Here is a 22,106-nt window from a genome sequence, read left to right as displayed (position 1 = left end):
TAAGTAAAATACATTTTTTCTCCAGTGCTGCAGTGAGAGAGTCCCTGGGCAAACACCCGATGTTGAGCTCAGAGCAATAAAACTGCAGAAGGGTATTGAGCCCCGTGACTGCAGCAGCACTTGACTCCTTGAGCAGCAGTGAGAAAACAGATTAATCTAATGCAGATGTAGAGAAAAGGTATATTTGGCTGAGAGGAAGGTGCCCAAAAACCTGCAGCACAGGTGTGGGGATGGATACAGGTGAGTCCTCCGTGAGAGGAGAATTTTACCCACTCATAGCCACACTCTCGCCGTTGGCTTGTTGTGAGTCCAGGCCACAGTGCTGCACATTTTCTTGGAGTGTCAAGTTTGCAACCTGCCTGGATTTCTTCTTGCTGTGGCTGCTGTTCACCACAGCTGCTGCATTTCAGCCAGCAACAGTCATTCTTTAAAACAGTCTGCTTTGAGACAAGCAAGCTGTGGAGGGAAAAAGGGGGAAAGGGAGAATTTGGTACCAGCCCAGCTGAGCTGGGGTGGAGGTTATTAAAGAAACATCACCTTCAGATCAAGTTTGGGATGGGAGGTATTTTGCAAGGGGCTTTCCAGTGGTCCCATCCAGCCTGATAGAGCAGGAGCAGGTCTGTGTGGCCACTTACCAAAGAGATGCAGGTCATTACCCACCAGAGGAGAGTGATTTCTACCTCTGTGACACTAAGCATTGCACGACTTTAGCCAGGGCCATGTAGTAGGATGTATAGTGTCCTACTTGCCCATGTGGTTGGCACCCATTGAGTCCATCCATCCATCCATCCCTCGATCCCTCCATCCATCCATCCATCCATCCCTCCATCCATCCCTCGATCCCTCCATCCATCCATCCATCCATCCATCCCCCTCCATGGCTGCTCACCACTTCCAAGTAGGAGTGTGCTAACTCCTCAAGTTGCTTAAATCCCACTTAAATCACTGGTCCTGGCTTAACAAAGAAGAATAAATTGGTCTTTTAACATCTCTTGACCTTAGCAAAGAGGAAAACCAGGAGTGGATGCAGAAAGATAAAACACCAGTAAGTTTTGTGGACATCAACTTGAGTCTTGGTTCTTCTCCCAGTTATTTTTTTGGGCAGTGTCACCTTGTGCATCTCAAAAGAAGCCCAGCTAGCACCGCAGCCAGGGCAAGCCTGGAGGATCCCACCAGATTTCTACATCCCTTGCTTTGGGCTTTTGCCTCCATTTCCAGTTTAAAGTGGTAAAAAACTATTTGCAGCTCCCCAGGTCGAGGCGGGGAAGTGCTGGGGCAGGGATCCTGTTTTCTTGGACCACAAGGTCCCAGCTGGCCACTGGGCCTGGCCTAGAGCCAAAGCACAGCCCCTTCTCTTGTGGACAGGGTTGAATGGAATTGTCTTTCTGACTTCTCTTTGGTGCCTGTGCTTTCTGCCTCTCTGGGATGGGGCTGTGGCACGAAGAGGAAGCGAGAGCAGTGGGTGATTTCCCCTTTGCTTCCAACCCTTTCTTTATTTACATCTCTTTTATGTATTGTTTCTACGTTTAGGGGATATTTTTGCTTTACCTCTTTTGTTGTCAACAAAGTTTTACACCCTGTTTATGGGACAGACCCATTTTGTGGCTCACTGGATGCCTGGTCTCTCTCTAGTGATGGTGCAGCCATCACTGAGGATTCAGATTCAAGGCACACAGGTTGATAATAAAACTGAGAAGGTGGGTAGATGAAAACTCCCTCCTGTCTTTGGCATTCGGGGTTTATCTGTCAGATCCCTGTGACGGTGTTTTGCTTCCTTACCTTTCCTTCTCCTGCAGACAGCGGTCAGCCTATAGGAAATATGACTTATCTCCACAAAAGCTCTTTTCCTGCAGATATAATGGAAATGTTCTCTCACAAGCCAAGTGTTTCCTAAAATAATTCATGCTGCTAGTTTCAGTTAAATTCACATCTTAATGGTGTTTCCAGGGATGGGAATGGCTGCTCCCAGAGGCTGATGGGGAAACAAGAGTAGGAACAGTATTTCAGGAGGAGGTCTGCACTTTTATGGAGTGACAGGACAAGGGGGGATGGCTTTAAAATGACAGAGGACAGGATTAGACGAGGTATTAGAAAGAAATTCTTCCCTGTGAGGGTGGTGAGGCCCTGGCACAGGTTGCCCAGAGAAGCTGTGGCTGCCCCATCCCTGGAAGTGTTCAAGGCCAGGTTGGATAGGTCTTGGAGCAACCTGAGATACTGGAAGGTGTCCTTGCCACAACAGGAGATTGAAACTGTATAATCCTTAAGGTCATTCTCAACCCAAACCATTCTATGATTCTCCTGAAACGGTCAGGCAGTTGTATTAGCAGATCATTACAGGTCCCTTCCGACTGAAATCTCCTCTCCAACCCTCTCCGACCCTCTCCTCTCCGACCCTCTCCTCTCCATTCCACGGGACCTCAAACCTGTTGCAGCCTCCCCACCCCAAATCCCACTCCTCGAGTCCTTCTCAAACATAACTCCACCACGCCAGGTCCTGACATGGTGGGGTTAAGTTTTCCCCTCAGAAACTTGAGCTTTCATCAGGCCCTTGACACATAACCAGTGCTAATGGGCAGGTTCTGTGAGAGCAAATCCTTTGCTGTTGCGCCGGCACAGAGGAACGAAGCAGATCTCTGGAGAGCAGCATTAGGCTGCAAATCAGATCTTGGAAGTGTGTCTCCTGTTTGGGAGGGTTGGAAATAATGTACAGATGCTTCACGAAGCAAAAAAATAGCATTCTTCTGTACAGTCACCAAATGGAAGACCCCCCCCCCTCAAAATCAGGTTGTTGCCTTGACTCCGGACAGATCCATGGATAAAGTGGCTCAGTGCAGCCTGTGGTTCCTGAAAGGTGAAATATTGGTCAAACATTTCCTGGGGTGAATTTGAGCAAGAGCCCAGAGCTAGTGGTTACCACGTGGAGAAATTACCTCTGCAGCAGTTGATGGAGCTCCTGCAGTGATTACAAGCAGAAAAATAGACCCAAGGTTTTATACTGGTCTAGTAGTGAAAGTACCACCTTTTAGAGCTGTGGGATGTTGCAGAGCTCTCTGCTGTCAGAGGGTTCTCTCTTGTCAGGAAAGCTGTCCTTCAGCTGAATCCCTCACTGAGAAACAGCTTCATCATCTAAGAACTTAAAGCATTGTTCAGAAACCAACCACAGATCTCCTTATGTAGGATAATGGGAGGTGGTTGGTTGGACTCGATGATCCTGGAGGTCTTTTCCAACCTTAATGATTCTATGATTCTAAGTGTCACCTAATTTATCATCACCACTTCAGGGATGTGAGAGACTCTCATAACAGGGTTGGACAAACACACTCGGCACATCCCTTGCTGGCCCCTTGTAAGGGCTGGATCTGCTTCATTTTGGGAATCACTTGCAGGGCTTTGCATAGAAGGTGGTAGACCTGCCATGTGAGAGGGACCTGCCTTCTGGGAAGCAGCAGGTCTTGTCCTCCTGCTCACACTTTGAAGTCCTGTGAGTTTGACTATGTTTGTCATGGAGGTTCCTCGGGTTTCGTCCTCGCAGTGATACCGGAATGTGGAATTTGATATGAGTTCAGAGAGCACGAGGCAAGCCCCGAGTGAATGACTCAGGGTTTATGGGCAGCGTTTATTTCTACAGATACCTGTTCTGGGTGGAAACCAAGGGCAGCTTCCTTAGTTCACGGCTTATTTTGGCATTTTTACTGTTCTGCAGGTGCCAGCTGTGAGGATGATCCAGCTCCTGCAGGTCCAGATGGAAGTGACACCATCACCACGACCACAGGCACCAGCAAGGCACAAGCGACCACCCCTACAAGCAGCGCAGGAGACACACCACCCGAACCTAAGTCACCTACCACAGTTCAAACGACCACCACAACAGCCAAGCCAGAAACCCCTGCACCCTCTGCCACATCACCCACCACTGCTCAAGGCACCACCACTGCAAGCACTCTGAGAACCACCCCATCCACCCCTGCATCATCACCTACCACAGTGCAAGGGGCCACCACCACCGCCAAACAGGGAGACCCAACACCTGCCCCCACCACATCACCCCCCAGCTCCCAGCAGGCTGGCTCTGCAGCCAGCTCTGGAGCATCCACAGCCAGCCCTGCTGCAGCCCCCGCTGCTGCCGAGCAGCCGACCAGTCCTGCAGTCAGTTTGGGAAGCTTGGGGACCACCACTACTGCAAACACTGTCCTCACTCATGTGAGCAGCCCTCCAGCCACCCAAGGAGGTTTAGGGGCTGCTGCCACATCCAGGTCGGATGCTCAGGGAGGCCAGCCTCCGGATCATTTGGCCAGTACCACTGAGAGCACCGGAGTCCTGAGCAGCAGCTCTGCCCTTGGCCCCAAGGACCGTGCCCCTTTTTCTACACATGTCACCAAGCAGCCTCATTCTTCTTCCAGTTCTCCAGCCCAGGACCTTGCCTCTTCCACCAGACCCGGAAGCACCAACCCTTCTGTTACCCCTTTAAGTGGATCTCTGCCCCTCCCCACCAGTAAAACATCTCCGACTTCACCACCTGGCAGCATCCACAAGAGCCCAGAGGCAGCCACCACACTGACTCCTGGAGCAGGTACCAGAAGATGAGAACCTTGATTTCTTGTGCTGGGAGGCCCTTTTGTGGTCTTTCCCTTTGTCCACCCTGAACACCTCCTGTCATTACGGGGTGTCATCACCTCGTCTCATTTTAGGACTTCCCAGCATAGTTGTCTCTGTGACATCCTTACATTTAGGTCCCTGTTGCCGTCGGCGGAGGTCGAGTCAATGCAGTCAGTGAAACTCAAGGCAAGAATCAACTGGCAAAGCATTGACAGTGGCTTTTGGATGGACTAAACAGTGCCCAGGGCACCATCAACTGCAGTGACTCGATCTCCAGTGACAGCAGACAGGGGCCAGCAGCGATGGGTTCAGGGGTGGGGACCGACGCTGCAGAGCTGGTGAAACAGTCTGACAGCACCCGGAATGTTGAGTGTAGGAGATCCCTAGTACAGCTGACAGCTTAGTGAAGGCTGTCTGGGCATGCACAGCAAATGAGCTTTAGATGACTAAGGAGATTTTGTGGCTAAACTCTGAGTCTGCAACCTCTAAAAGAGTCTAAGCACTTGAGGAGGACATTCTTCACTGCTGCGGGAGGGGTTTGGCTGCTGACTTCTGTCTAAGCAGCATTAGGAGTGTCCATGTGGTGTTCAGGATCTTGCTGAACACCATTAATATGTTTTGTCTAGATCTCTGGAGCTTTACAGAGTCACGTTAGTTACAAATGCCCTGCTGAGGCACAGTTTAGTGTCCCCCTTGGCATTTTCTCTGGTAGCATTCCCAGGGAAGGAGTCACCCTGTGGGACTGTGAGAGCTCCATGGAGCCTTCCAGACTTGGCTGGGATTGTGGGTTCAGCTCCCATTTGGCTCTGAATAAAAGCTATGATGACACTGAAGCCCTTCATCACATTCCCCTGGAGAATGTCATTCTTGAACCAATTTCCAGTTACCTGGAATAAAGAAGCCACTCTGAAAACATATCCATCCCCTTCAGCTGTTGGCATCACTGAATGGGCCAAGGTCTTAATGCAAGACCATCTTCACTGGCTTCACCTAAGTCATGTTTTGAGCATTTTAGCAGCCATAAGGAGGTGAAATGAGAGTATCCTCATGAAGGATGTTTCATTCCCCTCCTGCTCCACAGGACTGCTCTTCATTAAAGGATGATATATGAAAACATGTTAATTCAAATTTGACCTCAAGCATTAAGCCTGAAGAGGTCTAAAAAACCCTTTATATTTAATAACTAGGTGAGGGAATGCAAGAGAAACAGATGGCTTTGGAATTAATTCTCTCTTGGAGCCTTCAGAATGTGTCTGGGAGAGAAATATCCCTCATCTTTTCTGTGGAAGAGGCAGGAGTCCCAAAAGCAAACAGGCTGTGAACATCCTGTGGCATTTTATTTCTCTTTGTCACCATCTAAGGCTCAATTAGGAACCCAGGGATGAAGATCCATGTCTTCAAAGGGAACTGGGGAGGCAGGAGGCTGCTATGCTCCTTGCACTGCTCCCATTGCACAGACAATTCTAAGATGCTCCAGACCTTTACAAAATCACCTGAGGTCCCTCAGATCTGAGACACCTGCATGAGGGTGGTAGACATGGGGCTTGTGCCCTTCTGGAGTGACAGGCAGGCAGGACACCCCAGGCTGTCTCACTTAGCACCAGGCACTGCTTCTAAACGTGTCTCCCTGGACTTCTTCCATGGAGGTGCAGCCAACAGAGGCTGTGGCGCTTCATCCCCTCCTAATGGAGGTGGTTGGGAGATTTTGGGTAGCCAGGTCTGCCTCTGTTGAGGAAACCTTCGGGGAAGACACCCCAGATCAAGTGAAATGAGGGTCATCCCATAATTCTTTTTTAGGTGATTACCCAGCTACCCACACACAGCCATCACAGCCTTTGGGTTCAGCTCTCCAGAACGCTCTGAGGGGTTTCAGCAGCAGAAAGTAAAATCAGGAATGATATTCTTTCCATATCGAAGTTAATCTAAAAAAAAATTAAATAAATAAATTAAAAGGAGCAACCCAAAGCCTCTCCAAGCTTTGACACAGTGATCCTCAAGGCAGGGCTAGAGCTGAAAGCTTATTTTCAGCTGACCCCTACCAGAGCTGTGTCAGCTGTATCCTCTGTACTGTAACAGTGTCTCCCTGCTTGTTTTTTTTTTGGTGCATGTAGAGGACTCAGACCAGAGAAGCCACGATGTTGGACCTACATCAGCCAAACCCACCAGTGCCTCCCGGGGCCCTGACAGTGCCCAGCCATCCCCCCCAGCCCCAGGGGACCACACAGTGCCCAGCAGTCCTGGCCACCAGCACCTGAACACTTCTTTCCAAAATGAGGTAATGACACCTATGGGAAGGTGGGCACTCTGGAGTACCTTTAGAGGTCATTTAGTCCCATCCCTTTCTCCTGTAGCTTTCCAGTGAAGAGACACAGAGGATGGAGGTGAAGGGGAGCATGTCCAGAGAAGGGAAAGGAGCTGGGGAAGGGTCTGGGGCACAAGTCTGATGAGGAGTAGCTGAGGGAGCTGGGGGGGCTCAGCCTGGAGAAAAGAAGGCTCAGGGGGCACCTTCTTGCTCTCTACAACTCCCTGACAGGAGGTTTTAGTGATGTGGGGGCTGGTCACTCCCTCCAGGTAATAAGTGACAGGATGAGAGGAAATGGCTCAAGTTGTGTAAGGGGAGGTTTAGATTGGATATTGGGTAAAAAAATTCTCTCTGAAAGGGTGGTCAGGCTTTGGAACACCCTGCCCAGGGCTGTGGTGGAGTCCCCATCCCTGGAGGGATTTAAAAGCCATGTGGATGTGGCACTTGGGGACATGGGTTAGTGGTGGCCTTGGCAGTGCTGGGGGAATGGTTGGACTGGATGATCTTAGAAGGCTTTTCCAACCTAAATGATTCAATGATTCTGAGATTATGGTCTGGGTGTTGAACAAGGAAAAAGTGAAATTTGGGAAGGAGGGAAACATTATGGAGAGCAGAAGCTCCCCTGGTGTGAAGCTGGGCTTGATGAGAGGGCAAAGATCACAACTCAGCATAAACAGCACATGGATGATGCCAGCAGAAAGTGGTTTGGGAGCATAGGGGGGTCTCAAAACACAATTCAGGATAACCAAAGTGCTGGGAAGGGGATCCTATTTCTGGATGATCATCTTTTGTGGGGCTGGGCTGCATCACAGTCTGCTGGCATGGATCTTCCTACTCCCCATGCAATTCCTGGTTTACCCCATACTGCAAATCCTAGGCCTGGTCTGGGAAGGGCATCAGCAAACATTCCACAGACAGTTGTGTCAGTCATCTGTGAAAACCCTTTCCACATATAAAGGGCTGAGTGAAGGGCTCCTGGGCCTGTCTCGTGTCCATAAAATGGAGCAGAGCTTTTGCTGGGACATCTCCTGGCTTGGGGCAGTTAAATCAGGGACCAACTGTCCTTCCAACCTTTCCCAGCCGCTGAGAGTTGCTTTTCTTCTGTCTTTCCAGGTCATCTGCAAAGATGCTAAAGGTGCACCTGTAGAGGTGCAAAACAACTGGCTCACCATATATCTGAAAGAAGCCAAAACCTGTGTAAGTACCACCTTTTTGGACTTCCATGGACTCAGATTAGCAGCTGAGTTGCGAGGGGAGATCAGCTGCTGCTCTGAGCACGTGAGAAAACACTCAGAAATAAGAGTAATTTCATCCAAATAAGATGTGACCAATGTAAAATGGTGAATTGCAAACCCACGCTCAGCAGTGTCAGCCAGTGGGGGATGTGGCAGGAGGAGAAGAGGCCCATGTGGTTTTCCTCAAGCTGAAGGACCAGCTGAGCCCACAGAGGTCTTACAAAAAAGTTAAATGGGAAATTTTAAAGGGTAAATCTTTCCCTACGCAAATCCTGACAGGAGAACTTTTTGCCTTAATTGAGGGGCAGAAATTTTGTTCCAAAACCCAAGAAAGGAATGTGGTATTGCTCCAGAGTTGTTGTGTAGTTGGTGAGACCTTGCAACCTCACACTGGGGTAGGGCAGCATCCGACTGCAGAGCAACTGGGAAGCACTGGAACCTGGAGTTTGGGACTCACTGTGCTCCTTGATGCTGTATCAGCTCTCACAGAACCCTAAAGTGAGAGCAAAAAACTCCATTTCACTTGTTTTGGACCCTGTACAAGAGCAGGGAGTAGCAAAATGTAGTGCCAAGGCTGGGGACAGGCAAGCCCAACACAAGTCTGCACACCAAGACCCCTTTTGATGGGTCTGCTGGTGTTCCTGAGGGATATCCACCTTCAAAGTGGTTCTCGTGGAAACTGTGAGTCTCCTGTACTAGGGAAGATGCAAAATACTGATAACTTCTAAATAGGATGAAGTTTTAGGCTGATGATAAAGAGGAAGAGACGCCACTTGGCTGGTGAGGTCCTGACAGGACCCACCTGAGCTGTTGGGTGGGGCTCAGGGGTGGGTTTTGGCATTATAATGTCCTGATTTCTGGCAGTCTAAGCATGAGGAAACTGGCATTCCAGGGATGTGGTCACAGGCTGTGCCATGGGCAGGGACACCTTCCACTAGCTTGGGTTGCTCCAAGCCCTGTCCAACTTGGGCTTGGACTCTTCCAGGGATGGGGCAGCCACAACTTCTCTGGGCAACCTGTGCCAGGGCCTCACCAACCTCACAGCCAAGAATTTCTTACTAACATCTAATCTAAATCTCTCCTCTTTCAATTTAAAACCATTCCCCCTTGTCCTATGACTCTCTGTCCTCAGTCTTCACCAAGTGGAGCCACACTGTTCATAAAACCCCTTGAGACACAGGCTGAGACGAGCACAGTCATTCCTGCTGACTGCAGCAGCTCTGGAAATTCCCTGTGCCTTGGTGGTGGTCCTGCCTGGCAGCCCTGGAGAGGGCTTGGACCTCCTGACAGCACCCATGATGCTCCTGCAGGAGGGGAAGCACCTGCTTCTGCTGCCATCTCATGGTCATCACCTTCTTACTTGGGCTGCTGCTGGCTGAAAGTGCTCCTTGCCCACACACCCAGAGAAGTGATGGTGTTCTCAGTGTTGCTGTCAATGCTGAAGATGACTCCAGGATGGGACCTTATTACCACGATGCCCCAGTTTCTCCTGGGACCATCCCTTTCTCTGTGCAGTGTCTGGATGTGGCTGCAGGTTTCATGCTGGGAAAGCTTCTTGCCAAATTTTATACTGAATATAGAAAAAAAATATTTAAAGAGATTGACAAAACCCAGTTTTGGAGCCTGAGATCAGTTATGACCGTGGTGGTGTTTAAAGCTTCCCTCTTCCATGTGGGTACAGTTATGGAGCCGCTGTCCTTCCCATGGCTTTGCTGGAGGTTTTTTGGAAGCACTGGTGAGTTAGGGAGTGGGCAAACATCCCAGCTTGGCCTCGTCCATCACTCCTCTGTGCCCACTCCATCGGGCAATGGAGTGTTGGAGCTGGTGAGCAGCGAGTCCGTCGTCCTGTTTCCCTTTGATTCCTCTGGGCTTAATAATGAGCCGAATCACTGTTAGTACAAAATGCCAATTATGCCTCAAAACAGCCACAGAAAGGCTCCAAGGGTGCATCCTCCCACAGCAGCGCCCTCCTGGGCTGCCAAAACAACTCCCATCAACCTTCCACTCGTTGGATTCCTGAAAATTGCGACCGGTTTTGTGCCTCCTCAGCAGAGCAGATAACAGAGAAATGGCACTATGCAGCTTCCCTGCTTTGTAGGTCCTGGTAAACATGTCCCCAGCCAAATCCTGACAGCAAAGTGAAAAAATCCTTTGCGTTTCACAGCCCGTGGGAAAACAGGAAAGTGTGTGCTATAAGGAGAAGTGGCTCCAGAAACGGCTCCAATCCTGAGCCAGAGCTGGGGCGGCGTTGTGCTGAAAATTCAGATCCAGCAAGAAGCCAGGGGAGCATCGAGGGCAACGTGGGGGACCAGTGGTGGGGGACATGTCCAGATCACACGTGGCAAGGGAGAAGGCACTGTGCAGCCACTCACCCCATGGCTGGGCTCGTGGGGCAGCAACACTGATGCAAAGACCCCAACAAACAGTTGGGACTGAACCCAGGAATTGTGGATGTTTCACCCCATCACACCTCAGTTTCTCCAGTAAATTTAAAAATAAAAAGCAACTCAAACTATAAATAATAAACAAAAGCCAAATATACCACTTTGTGGATCATATATATATTTTATGGGCTGTATGGTTCCCTGCATCCTTCCTCTTCAAGTGATGCTTTGAACCAGCCCTGAACAGTTTGGTCCATGTATCCCCCACCCTCTCCTTCTCCTTCCTTTGATTAGAGCAGGATCTTAATGGTTTTTTTAATAAGGTTTATTAGCTTGATGCTTCACATTCCACAGGATGCCTTTTCCCAAGGACTGGCTGTCAAGTATTTTCAGTTGGGTTTTTCTTGGCTGCTTGAGTAACTCCCTCCTTGGATGAGATGGATGTACGGATGGGTGGATGTATAGAGGGGTGTTCTGCTCCTCATCCCAGCCCCAAAATGAGTCAGGTGAAGCAAGAGATGATGATGTCAGAGGTGGCTGGTGTAGCCTGAGCTGTGGTTGTGCCACATGACCCTGTGGCCACTTCCCAGGGAGTCACTGGTCCTCCTCCATCGTGTCCCCCACCGGGTTGTGGATGTGCCCAGGGAGCTGAACCGGTGGATGCTTGGGAGAACCTGCTGCAGTGGGGGTTGCAAAAGCAACAGCAGGAGCACCTGACCTTTACTGAGGGAATTTCTGTGTGACACCCACCAGTCTGGGCACAGCAGGACATTGCCCGGAGCAGGTGGAGGGACCCCCTGACCGAGGAGGGTCGTGGTCCCCCTCGCCCTGTCCAGCTGGCGGGGCTGGTTTGTTGACTCAAGTGCTGTTACCTCATTCGGGGATGTTGGTTTTAGGTCCCCGCCAGTGTGGGAACCGGATCCGAGCTGCTCGGCAGCGCCTCTCAACTCCGGCCAAGGAATGCGAGCGGGGAGGGGAGAGCTGCCAGGGCATCCCTGCCGGCTCAGCGGCCTTACCCTGCCCCTCTCCAAGCCTGGAAAGGGGTCAGTCCCTCCAGTTCAGCCTCGGAAGGGGTTCCCAGTTCAGCCTCGGAAGGGGTTTGGGCGCTGCTCACCAGCCGGCAGTGAAGTTGTTTTGGTGCTCAGTTGCGTTTTAGCTTCGCATCCTTTCCCACCCAAGAAAAAAACATTTTAAAAGCTTTTTTTTTTTCCCCACAGGGTGGTAGGGAGAGAATTGGATTATTAAGGGCTGGGGGAATGCAGAGCTGCGGGGGAAGGAGGATGCAGGGAGGCAGCAGAGGCTTTCCCTGCCTCTGCCGAGCAGAAAGCGCTGCACAGCCAGGGATTGATAAACCTCAGGACATTCCAGGCGTAGGAGCAACACCCAGCGTCCAGACATGATAAAACCACCGCCACGACCAAGCCACAGCCCCCTTCTCCCTGTCCTGTTGGGAACCAGCTTTCTAGGGAATGCCACCTCGTCTGGCTGCCCCGGGGGCAGGTTTCCCATGCAGCTCTTTTCCCAGGAATGCACCCGGGATGGTACAGCTCCCAAGAGGCCCGAGGGAGGTTTCTCCCGGTGCGAAGTGAAAGGACAGGCGAGGTTCGCAGGGACAGCGAGTGCTGAGCTCACCCTCGCACTGTACCCGGGGCCGGCCTTCCGCCCCGGCAAGTGCATCCTGTCTCCACTGACTGCTTCCCAAATATTTAGATAAGATGGGGTGAGATTAGGTGCCTTCCTCGGCCGGGCAGCTCCCATCCTTGTGGTGCAGCAGGCGGGATGCTGCCGGCCGCCGGTGGTGTTGGAGAGGGAGGGGAAGGTTTGGGGGGGATGGAGCTGGCAGGAGCAGAGCCTTTCCCATCCAGCCACCTCGTTTCAGCATGGATTGAGGAGTTTTACACACAGGACTCTGCAGGCAAGACCCTGTGCACGAGCACCTGTGCACAAAGGAGCTGTATATGCAGCATGTTCCATATAAGCCCTGTGGAGGCCAGGTCTGTGCATGGAATCATAGAATCATTAAGATTGGAAAAGTCCTCCAAGATCACTGAGTCCAACCACCAACCCAGCACTGTCAAATCCACCACTAAACCATGTCCCTTAGTGCCACATCCACGCTTTGGGATCTGTGCATGCAGGAGGGTGATGGTCTCTACCTTAGTGAGCTCCCAGCTGCTACAAAGCGCTGAGCAGATACAGAAAGCCTCAGGAATATCTTAGAGGGACCATGGGCTCCACCTACCCCTTTACCACTTCTCCAGTGCTGACCAGGCTACTCCCCCCAGGGACACTCCTGCTTGCCCAGAGAAGCTGTGGATGCTCCATCCCTGGAAGTGTTCAATGCCTGTTTGGATGGGACTTGGAGACACTTGGTCTAGCAAAAAATGTCCCTGCCCATGGCAAGGGCGTGGACCTAAATGATTTTTTAAAGTCCCTTCCAACCCAAACCATTCAGTGATCCATTTTATAATTCTATCCAAAAGCAAAACACTGTCTCTTGCTCTTCCCCATGGAGAAGTCAGGAAGCTCTAAGGACAGGGACCCGTGTTGGTGAGGACAGATGGTAGAAATGCAGGTGGCAGAAAGGCTGAAGATGCCTGTGGGGGAACAGTGGGGCTGCACAGCCCTGCCCTGCTGCCACTGTGGCCCCTCAGCCTCCCCAGCCCCCCCGCCCTGCTTCCCTCAGGGACCTGCTATTCCTGTAACGCCGAAGGCTGCGGCTCACAGATAAGGCTGGTGCAGGGCCCCGGTGAGGAACTGCGGCCAAGAGCTCGGCTTCTTGTAAAGAAACTACTTTTAAACTTTTCCTGTTCCCTGGGAGGGCCGGCAGCAGCCAGGCAGTGCAAAGGGATGAGGGAAGATCACAGAATCACAGAGGGAATTTGGTTGGAAAAGACCCCTGAGGTAACTGAGTCCAACCTGTGACCGAACACCGCCGTGTCGACTAGACCATGGCACCGAGTGCCACGTCCAGTCTTCCCTTGGAGGGGTCATTCTTTGAAGATGGGACATTTCCCATTGCTGTTGAAGGGGTGAGGTGCTCCTGGGCAGTCCCCGGGTGGGGGGACAGTGCTGACCCTCGTTGTCCCCACAGGCTGAGTGGAGGACGGCGAGCACCAACATCTCTTTCTTCGAGAGCTTGTGCTCGACGGGCCGGCACACGTTCGATGCCAGCAGGGAGAGCTGCACGGTGACACTGCTGTCCCACGAGCCACAGTCCCAGCGCTGGGACGTGCAGGTGGTCCTGCACCGTGAGTATGACCCCGCCCTCCTGCCCGGAGTGGGACAGGATGGGACTGGCACTGGGGACCCTGGCACGGGGATGCAGGTGGAGGCTTGGCAGAACCCTCAGGTCTGGTGGGGCTTGGCCAAGGGGCTCTGTTCCTTGGGCTGCCCCATCCCATTGGCTCAGAAGACTCCAGAAATGAGCTTTTCTCTCCAAGGAAGGCACCAGATCCCTCTCCCATCCACGATGCCTAAAGGCGGGAAACCAGTCTCCAGGATGAAAAATTCCTCCCAAGTGGTTAAAATCCAGTGCCCAGTTCAAATCCTTCCCTAAGGGACCACAGAGGGGAGTTTCTTGCCCATGTCACAGCCCTTTGGGGAAATCCATCTCAGCCCTGGGATGCCCAAATGTTGCTTTAGGACCAGGGTGCCAGGCAGATGGAGACATCCTGCTGCTGTAACATGAAGGCGAGGAAGGCCTGAGCTCCAGGCCCCCCTTCCTCATCATCAGGGCAACCTAACCATGCATTAGGGGGGGAGTCCAGCCTCCAGCATCTGACCTAAGGCAAGGCAGCCAGGCACTGGGGACTAATCCTGCACTGCTCTGGCATGGCCTGAAGGAGTTGGTAACAGCCCCTTGTTGGCCTCGCTCATAAATCACCCACTGGAGATGCCCCCAACCCCCTGGGGCTGAGGGATGGTGGGGACTGGGGGTTGTCCCACTTCCAAGAGATCCTGGCTCCTTGTCTGGCTGTGAAGCACCTAAAAGGGTTGGCTTCATGCCCACACATCTCCAGAAAGAGGATCACCCCACAGACCAGAGAATGGTGGCACGACCTTGCCCCCCCCACACACCTTGTGCTCATTGCAGCCTCTTTCTTCCCCCAGTCCCTTTGCACCCTGAAAACATCCTCGAGGAGCTGGAGAGGAAGGACAAGTTAGAGCAGGTAAGTGGGTCCCTGCTCACAGCACAGCTTCCCCAGGGCAGATGCACCCTGAGGTGTGTCGGTGGGTGGGTGGCTCCGGGGCCTGACCTGTCCCTTGTGTGGCAGCTGGGCATCGGCATCGCCAACGTCACCAACGACAAAAGGGAGAGGGAGGCGATAATCGACGAGTTCAGCACCCCCCTGATCATCACCATCGTCACCCTGGCCGGCTCCCTGCTGCTCATCGCCGCCATCTACGGCTGCTGCCACCAGCGCTTCTCCCAGAAGAAGGACCAGGTGAGGTGGCAGGGGGTGGGACGGGTATCCCGAGACCTTCTCATCCCCCTTAGGAGATGGAGGATCACCAGGGTTGCCGTCTCTGCTGGTGGAGACATCCTGGCTCGCCCAGCGGGCACCACCCTCGCTCAAGGGTTGCCCAAGTGCTGTGGGTGCTCCTGAGGGGCAAGAGCTGCTTCTTTGGGGGGGAAAGCAGCCAGGATGAAAAGCAGGAATAGGAGAGGCCGGGCACTCATCCCTGCTGCCACCCAGGGCACAGCACGGCTGGGCAGCACCCTTGGGTCATAATTTTGACAAGAAAGGCTTTCTCAACCCAAAACCCCCCGTCAAAACCACCTATAACCCCCCAAAAAAAAAAATTCTTGAAATACTTTTATGAGTAGTGCGTGCCCAGAATCACCTCGATGTCTTCCCAGGGATGCCAGGGAGCCCGAGGCTGTGTGCAGGGGGGGAGGGAGGAAGGAGAACATCCACGGGAGGGCATCGATCCTGCACAGCTCAGCCTTTGCAAGAGCTGGGCCAGGGCCAAACCTCAGAGCAGCAGCAGCAGGATTTAAGGAAGAACAGGACATGGAACACGAAAATAATGTAATTTTTATCTCAGGAAGCAATTTTGGGTGATTTTAGTGCAGCATCCACCTGCAAGGACTGGCCATTCCCACACCCTGCGGCACCAAGGTTTGCATTGTTCCCAGCTGCTCTTGCTGAGGATTCAGCTCCAGAACAGAGAGAAACAGAAAGGGAGGGGGGGAAAAAAAAAGGATAAAATCAAATTATGTAATCAGGGTAAACCACCCTCTCAGTGAAGATGCAAACCCCTGCATCCTACTTCAAGTCATTTCCCCCAAAACCAGTTCATCCTTCCCCAGGGATCCCAACCTTTGCCCCACAGGGATAAGGCTGCCTTTGCTTTAGATACTTGCAGTGTAAAGGAGGTGAGCATAGCAGGCAGGAAAGAGCAAACCAACACCAGCATCAGAATTGTCTATACTTACAAGGCTTGATTTTTTGGGGAAAAAAATGGCGGAGGATGCAGGACCTCAACAGATGCTTGACCAGCAGTGTGGTCCCCTTGGGGTTTCATCATCCCTTGGATGAAATCTCCCTGACTGGGGTGAAAAATATCCCAGCAGGGACAGGGAGCAGTATAACAACTCTTGCCCCATATTGCTCAAAAAACAGGTAGAAAGAGGGCATTTTTAGCGATGGGAATGTGTGTCCCTCAAATATCCTGGTGCAGAGGAACAGGTACCAGTCCCAGTTGGATGTTCCAGAGGTAAATTCCCACCAGGCACTGGGTAAAGCAGCGCCACCAAAGAAAGGGATGTGAGTTCCGAAAATCAAACACATTTCTCCTTCCTGGCTTTGTTTTTGGGTGGTTTATTTTGTTTTCCTCCTGCTTCGTTTCCAAAAATGATTTGAAAGTTGTTGTTTTTTTTATTTTACTTTTTTTTTTTCTCCAACCCTCCCTCCCCTCCCTCCCTTCCCCCCTCCGTTGTTTTCCCTTGGAAATACCCAGCACATCCACCCTGATCTCCCCGGGTTTGATGATGGACATGTGGCCCTGATCTTTAATGTGAGTTCCAACACAGGGGTCGGAGGGGCGGGAGCTGCATCCATAACACCCCCAGCTCTCACCTCCGGCGCTTGGTAGGGTCCAGGAGCTTTTAACAGGACTAAAGCCTACTAAAGCCCAGCTTAAAATCCCCCTTCCCCTTGCTGCATGGCCAGGGGGTGCCTTGCCACGGCGGGAGAAAGTGCTGCCCGAGCATCCATCCATCATTCTGGGGGTTGGACCAGCAATCCCACAGGGATGCAGCCCCTGGGAGAGCCCAGGTGTGTCCTCTGCTTTCCACCCCACCGTCCCTGCCCACATCTCCCCTGCCGTGAGCGACCCAGGGGACCCCCAGCAGCGCCTCTGCAGCCCCTCTGCCAGTGCCAAGCCCTGCAGTTTTCCTTCATCATCCCTTTCCTTCTCCATGGATTCCCTCCCACGCCTGTCTCCTGACATTTACTAGGAGCACTGTAATAGATCAAGCTGTAAATCGAGGCAGATTTTAACAGGGGTGCCCACTGAGAGCTTTACTTTCCCCAGAAAGGGCTCACCAAGGATTGCAGTTCCCCACTGAATCCTTCCAGGGAAGGATGGGGATGAAGGACCCACTAAGAGCCCTGCTGTCCCAAAAAGGGCTGACCAAGGACTGCAGTTCCCCACTGAATCCCTCTAGGGAAGGACAAGGATGAAGGAGCCCAAGTGGATGCAAAATTAGGATAGGCTGGGGGTCTGCCAGGGGATGAAGGGCTGAGTTGGAGCCTGAAGCACATCAAAGGACCAGGGTGATCAAGTGCTTGATTCCATCATTCCCTGCTTGGTTTCCACTGAGCTCCAGGATAAGGGGGGATGATGCTTAGGGAGGGGCAAGAGCCAGCAGCTTCTGCAAGGTGGGAGCTGCCCCTGGGTCAAGGAGGAGAATAATAATAAAACAGCTAAAAAGGGACAGGGTGGGAGAAAGGGGAGGGGAAGAGCAGAGTTGAGTTAGGCAGGCAGGAGTTGGGATGCAGGGTTGGGGCAAGGCAGCACCACTCAACCTCTTTCCAAGGTCCTGAGTGGACCAAGCTGAAGCTGGCAGCTGCTCCTGGAGGTTTTCCACATGTCTCTGGCTGCTCTTTCCTCCCTCCCATCATTAGCAGAGTCTCTCTCTTGCCAGCTCCATGCTATCCCCTCGCTGCCCCCCAGCCTCAACCTCACTGTGAAAGTCCCTCTATGTAGTCATATAAATCTATAGGGGCAGCTGTCACAGCTGCCTGGGGGGTGACAGCCCCAAGGTGACACTCACAGTGTGGCCAAGGTGTTTTCCAGTGGGGTTTATGGGTTTTCTTTTCTCGTAGCAGCGCCTGACCGAGGAGCTGCAGACCATGGAGAACGGCTACCATGACAACCCCACGCTGGAGGTGATGGAGACCTCCTCCGAAATGCAGGAGAAGAAGGTGAACCTCAACGGTGAGCTGGGGGACAGCTGGATCGTTCCTCTCGACACCCTCATGAAGGAGGACCTGGAGGAAGAGGAGGACACGCATTTATAGGGTGCAGAACACGATCAAGCAAAAAACGACCACCACTCTCCCCAAAAATCCCCTTAATCCTTCTACACATGCACACACAGCTCCAAAATAAGGCAAAATCCCCCCCCCAAAAAAACCCCCAGAAAATTCCTTAATGAACTAATCATGGCCCCTTGTGCCACCACGTGGGCTGCAGGACGGAAGAGGAAGGGGCATAAGACACCTCTGGGGCACATCGAGTCAAGACACTTTGGTGGCCACATCAAGACAAGCATCCTCCACCCCCCACCCACCTACCACACCAGAACTGAACAGCCATGGGCAAACAGGGTGGCTTTGCTCCTGAAGAGCTGCTGGTGTCTCCTCCCATCCCACATCCAACCACACCAACCGCGTCCTCCAGCTACCGAGTGACTCAAAACTGAAGAGAAATAAAGCAAGTAGGATGGGAGAGGGAGCAAATCCAACAGCAAACCAGCAGCTGGCAACTACAGCTCAAAAACCCCTCTGTTTAGTCATCACTCTGCCCTCCCCAGCACCCCAGGTATGGAGTGGAAAAAGCTGGAAAAGCCTGTTCTTTTTGAATCCAGTTTCCATCCTTTCCCCAGAAATCGCCGGCTAAAACGCACAAGAGCCCCTCGCTGTGCCGTGGGCAGGTGGATGCATCCGGACCCAGCAGGATGGGAGGGATGCAGCAGTGCCAAGTGATGCTCAGCCCTGTCACCCAGGGCTGTGGAACAGATCCTGCACCCACGTGGAAACCAAGAGAGGTGCAGCAGCTTCTTGTATTGATGGGATGAGATAGGGAAGGAGAGAAAAAGGAGTAATTCCTTGAGTTCGTCCTTCTTGGGAAAGGTGTGGAGATCAAGAGCGATGCCAGGCATAATGTTGGGGGTTTCGTGGTGTGGGAGGCCATCTCTGGTGCTGCATTTCCCTACACAATGATCAGTTACCTTCCAGGAATTATGCAGCAGCACTTCACGGCCTTCATCCATCCTGCAGGAGACTGTGGGTGATGTGCCCCACCATCTTGTGGGGCACAAGTTTTTTGATTGTGATTTTTGTGCTCATGTTTTCCTGCCTGAGCAGCAGAAGAGGTAAAGGAGCAGCAGAAACACGAGCCAGGCAGCCTGGTGGCATTCAGGGTTTTCCACCTGTACAGCCCTTGGTGTTTCCTCCCCTTGAGGTTTGTAAGCTCAGCCCAAGCTCTGAAGCTCTTCCTCACAAGCCAGTAAACTAACAGAGACCTGCAAAGCAACTTCCAGCACAGCAGCAAGGCTGGGACTGAGCTTCATCCTGCAGCCCTTGGTTTGTCATCCAGGTCTCCCTCTGCTGAAGTCTACAGAGGTGAAAAGAAACCAATGGCTGGACTGAGGCTGTTTCTGGTTTTCTGTTCCCCATCACAGCTCCTGAGTGGCTCTAAAAGGATGGGGAGAGTTTCACACCTTTGCACTGGTGCCAGTGAAGCAGCTCAGCACTGGCAGAGTCAGGGATCCATCCTCCAGCACACGGGAAAGAGAGGAGAGGACCAGAAGGTCACCTGAGTGAGCACACCTCCAACGAGGAGGATGGTGGTTGTCCCAAGCCCCCTGCAAACCAGAGGAGCTGCAGAGAAGAGCAGTGTCCAAGCACTGCTCTCCCTCTCCCATTTGCCATCAACTGTGCACTCATCATGTGCACCATAGGGAGATTTCCTTTGGGCTCTGCCACCAAGTCAACACAATTGGGATCCGCTCCCATGGCTGCCCTGAATGAGGGGAAAAGCACAGCCAAGCAATGGAAAGCTTGGAGAAATCAGGTCGAGTTGGTCCTTGGGAGTACTCAGGAAGCAGAGGGTCGGGGTGGTTCTCTCAGCCCCAGGACAGGCAGAAGACACAAGAGGCTCTTCCCCCTTCTCCCCTGCACCGAAGGGCAGAGTCTGAAGTGTTCAAAACCTTTCTATTTTTGTATGTAAATATTCCTGCTATTCATTAGCGATGTATCCTGCACACCTCACTTACCCGTGCACTGCACTATGGGGAAGTCATTTTGGAGGGGAGGGGAAATAAAAGCTAAAATAAATACCAAAAAAAAAAAAAAAAGAAAAAAGAAAAGAAAGGAAAAGCTAAAGGCCAGCCTGGTAGGGCATCAGAATTTGACAGGAAGCAGGAAAACACCTCTCGCCCAGGTAACCCTGTGTCACAGCTTTGTCCCTGCTCTGGCAGCATAAAGCTCAGCTCAGTAACGTGGCCACAAGGCTCAGAGAACCGGTCTGGGTATCCACAATAGCTTCCATGAGCGTCTTGGCTTCCCAGTTGCCCTGAAAGACGAGCAGCAGGCCGGTGACCTCACCTTTCTGTCCCTCCCAGACAGCAAACACAGCAAAAACACGGGGCAGCAGCAACGCTGTGGTCGCAGGGGCTGGTGTTCCATGAGGACACCCCTGGCAGGGCATCTCCAGGCAGTCGGGCTTTGGCATGTGCCTAAAGATTCCCCCGTCCCAGCAAAGAGATGCCGAAGTGCTTTAATGAATCAGGTCCAAAGACTTTCCAGGAGAACCCTACAAAGGCTTGAGATCAAACAACCTTAAATCTTTCCGAGCAGAGACCAGTGAACTGCTCAGCAAGTGCTTATAGTGATTTATATTTGAATAGGAATTGTACATTTATTTATTTTTCCAGACACCATATTTTTAAACCACTAATATTTTATAGTAGATTTTCCTTCCCCTATTTAAAGAACTATTTCCACAGGAAAAGAAAACAGTACTTTTTTTTTTTTTTTATGTTGAGAACATTCTTTTTGGAAAACAAAAAAAAAAAAATCAGGTAGGAAATGCAGCAATGAGCATCTTTGGCCTTAACCCTTCCCTTTGTAGCTGTAGCCATAATTGTTAGACCAAAAGTAATAAATAAAGGCATTTCCTCCCTCCCTGCCCCTCCTCCCTTCCCCACGCTCCTCTTCTCTCCCCCAGAACAGCTTTAACATCCGACACGTTGTACAAAGAGATTATTGCTCTTACCTTTGGGAGAGAGTTTTACAAGCAGCTCAGAGGTCCTTGCAAGAGACTTTTCTATTTTCAGATTCACAAGGAACGTGTAAATACTTTAGGACCATTTTATCTCCCGCTCTCAGTGCCATGACCCAACTGATGAGGTTGAAACTGTGACTGTTGCCTACAGAAGACACACAGAAGTCATAATTCATAAGGGACTGGAGAAGGAAAACCTAATTCCCAAGGTGGCTACCTGTTGAACCTTGCACATATACTAGAGCTCTTATGTACTGTGTAGCAGCATCTCTCACGGGGACAGGAGTCTGATTTACACTGGAATTTACTGAGGAACTGGATTGTAGAGATTATTCTTGCATTTTCCTACAAATATATTTTGAAAGCATCATGTATTTCTGTCAATAAACATTCTTATGTAAAAGACTCGTTTCTTGGCTGAGTGAGAAGGGGGTGGGCAGGGCTTGTGCTCCAGAGCCACAACCTTCTGCTCGGCAGATGTTACATGGGAAGACACTGAACCAGCAGGAGTAAAACCAACCCAGACCTTCATGGTAGTCAGCCATGGAAAAACTGGTATTTTTCCCATGCAGGAGGAAGTGTGATAGCGGTGGAAAACTTAATTTATAAAACAGATGACTCAGAGGGGTGGGATGCTGGGTTGATGCGGGTGAGGGCAGCCCCACCACGGCCAGAGCACTTGTTTGAGCTGTGGGTGCCTTCAGGCTCACGGAGGGAAGGGAGAGGGAGCTCATCCTTATTTCTGCGTTTCATCCCAACTCACTCCTGGTCTGCAGCCTCTCCTCACTCTCAGGTCAGGCTGTGGAGGAGGGAATCAAACCTCACATCCGTAAGCCGGGAATGGCATCACTCCGAGGGCAGCAGCAGCGTGGGCAGTTCATCTCTATTTGCCCTCAAGTGCCCAAAATAAAACATTTTGTTCCAGGTTAAGTCTCAGCTCATGTAAAGAAGAAAAAAACAAAAAGGACTTTGGTTTAAGCCCAATATTAAAAATCAGTGGTTTGCAGCAGCCTATATTCTAACTCTGTGTTCCTCCTCAATAAAAGTTGTTGTAAATGTTAGGAACAC

The 22,106-nt window shown here is 51.6% G+C and overlaps 1 protein-coding gene across 3 annotated transcripts in view; it reads left to right on the top strand.

The window, feature by feature from the left end:
* Nucleotides 1–21,441, top strand: part of PODXL (podocalyxin like) — a 47,140-nt gene extending 25,699 nt beyond the window's left edge. Inside the window, exons 2-9 of one of the 3 annotated variants that reach the window (XM_017807835.1) lie at nt 3,704–4,570; nt 6,708–6,871; nt 8,012–8,095; nt 13,612–13,768; nt 14,631–14,689; nt 14,795–14,965; nt 16,485–16,541; nt 17,858–21,441. In XM_017807835.1, the coding sequence (XP_017663324.1) occupies nt 3,704–4,570; nt 6,708–6,871; nt 8,012–8,095; nt 13,612–13,768; nt 14,631–14,689; nt 14,795–14,965; nt 16,485–16,541; nt 17,858–18,049 (1,751 nt within the window). In that variant the 3' untranslated portion in view covers nt 18,050–21,441. Of the gene's footprint in view, nt 1–3,703; nt 4,571–6,707; nt 6,872–8,011; nt 8,096–13,611; nt 13,769–14,630; nt 14,690–14,794; nt 14,966–16,484; nt 16,542–17,854 lie in introns of all 3 variants that reach the window. The other 2 variants (XM_017807834.1, XM_017807836.1) reach the window with 2 other exon arrangements.
* The last annotated feature ends 665 nt before the right edge of the window (nt 21,442–22,106 follow it).

Source organism: Lepidothrix coronata, unplaced genomic scaffold, assembly GCF_001604755.1.
Source record: "Lepidothrix coronata isolate B3197 unplaced genomic scaffold, Lepidothrix_coronata-1.0 Scaffold20, whole genome shotgun sequence".
In the NCBI taxonomy this organism is placed as follows: Eukaryota; Metazoa; Chordata; class Aves; order Passeriformes; family Pipridae; genus Lepidothrix; species Lepidothrix coronata.
This window is presented reverse-complemented; position numbering and strand designations above follow the sequence as displayed.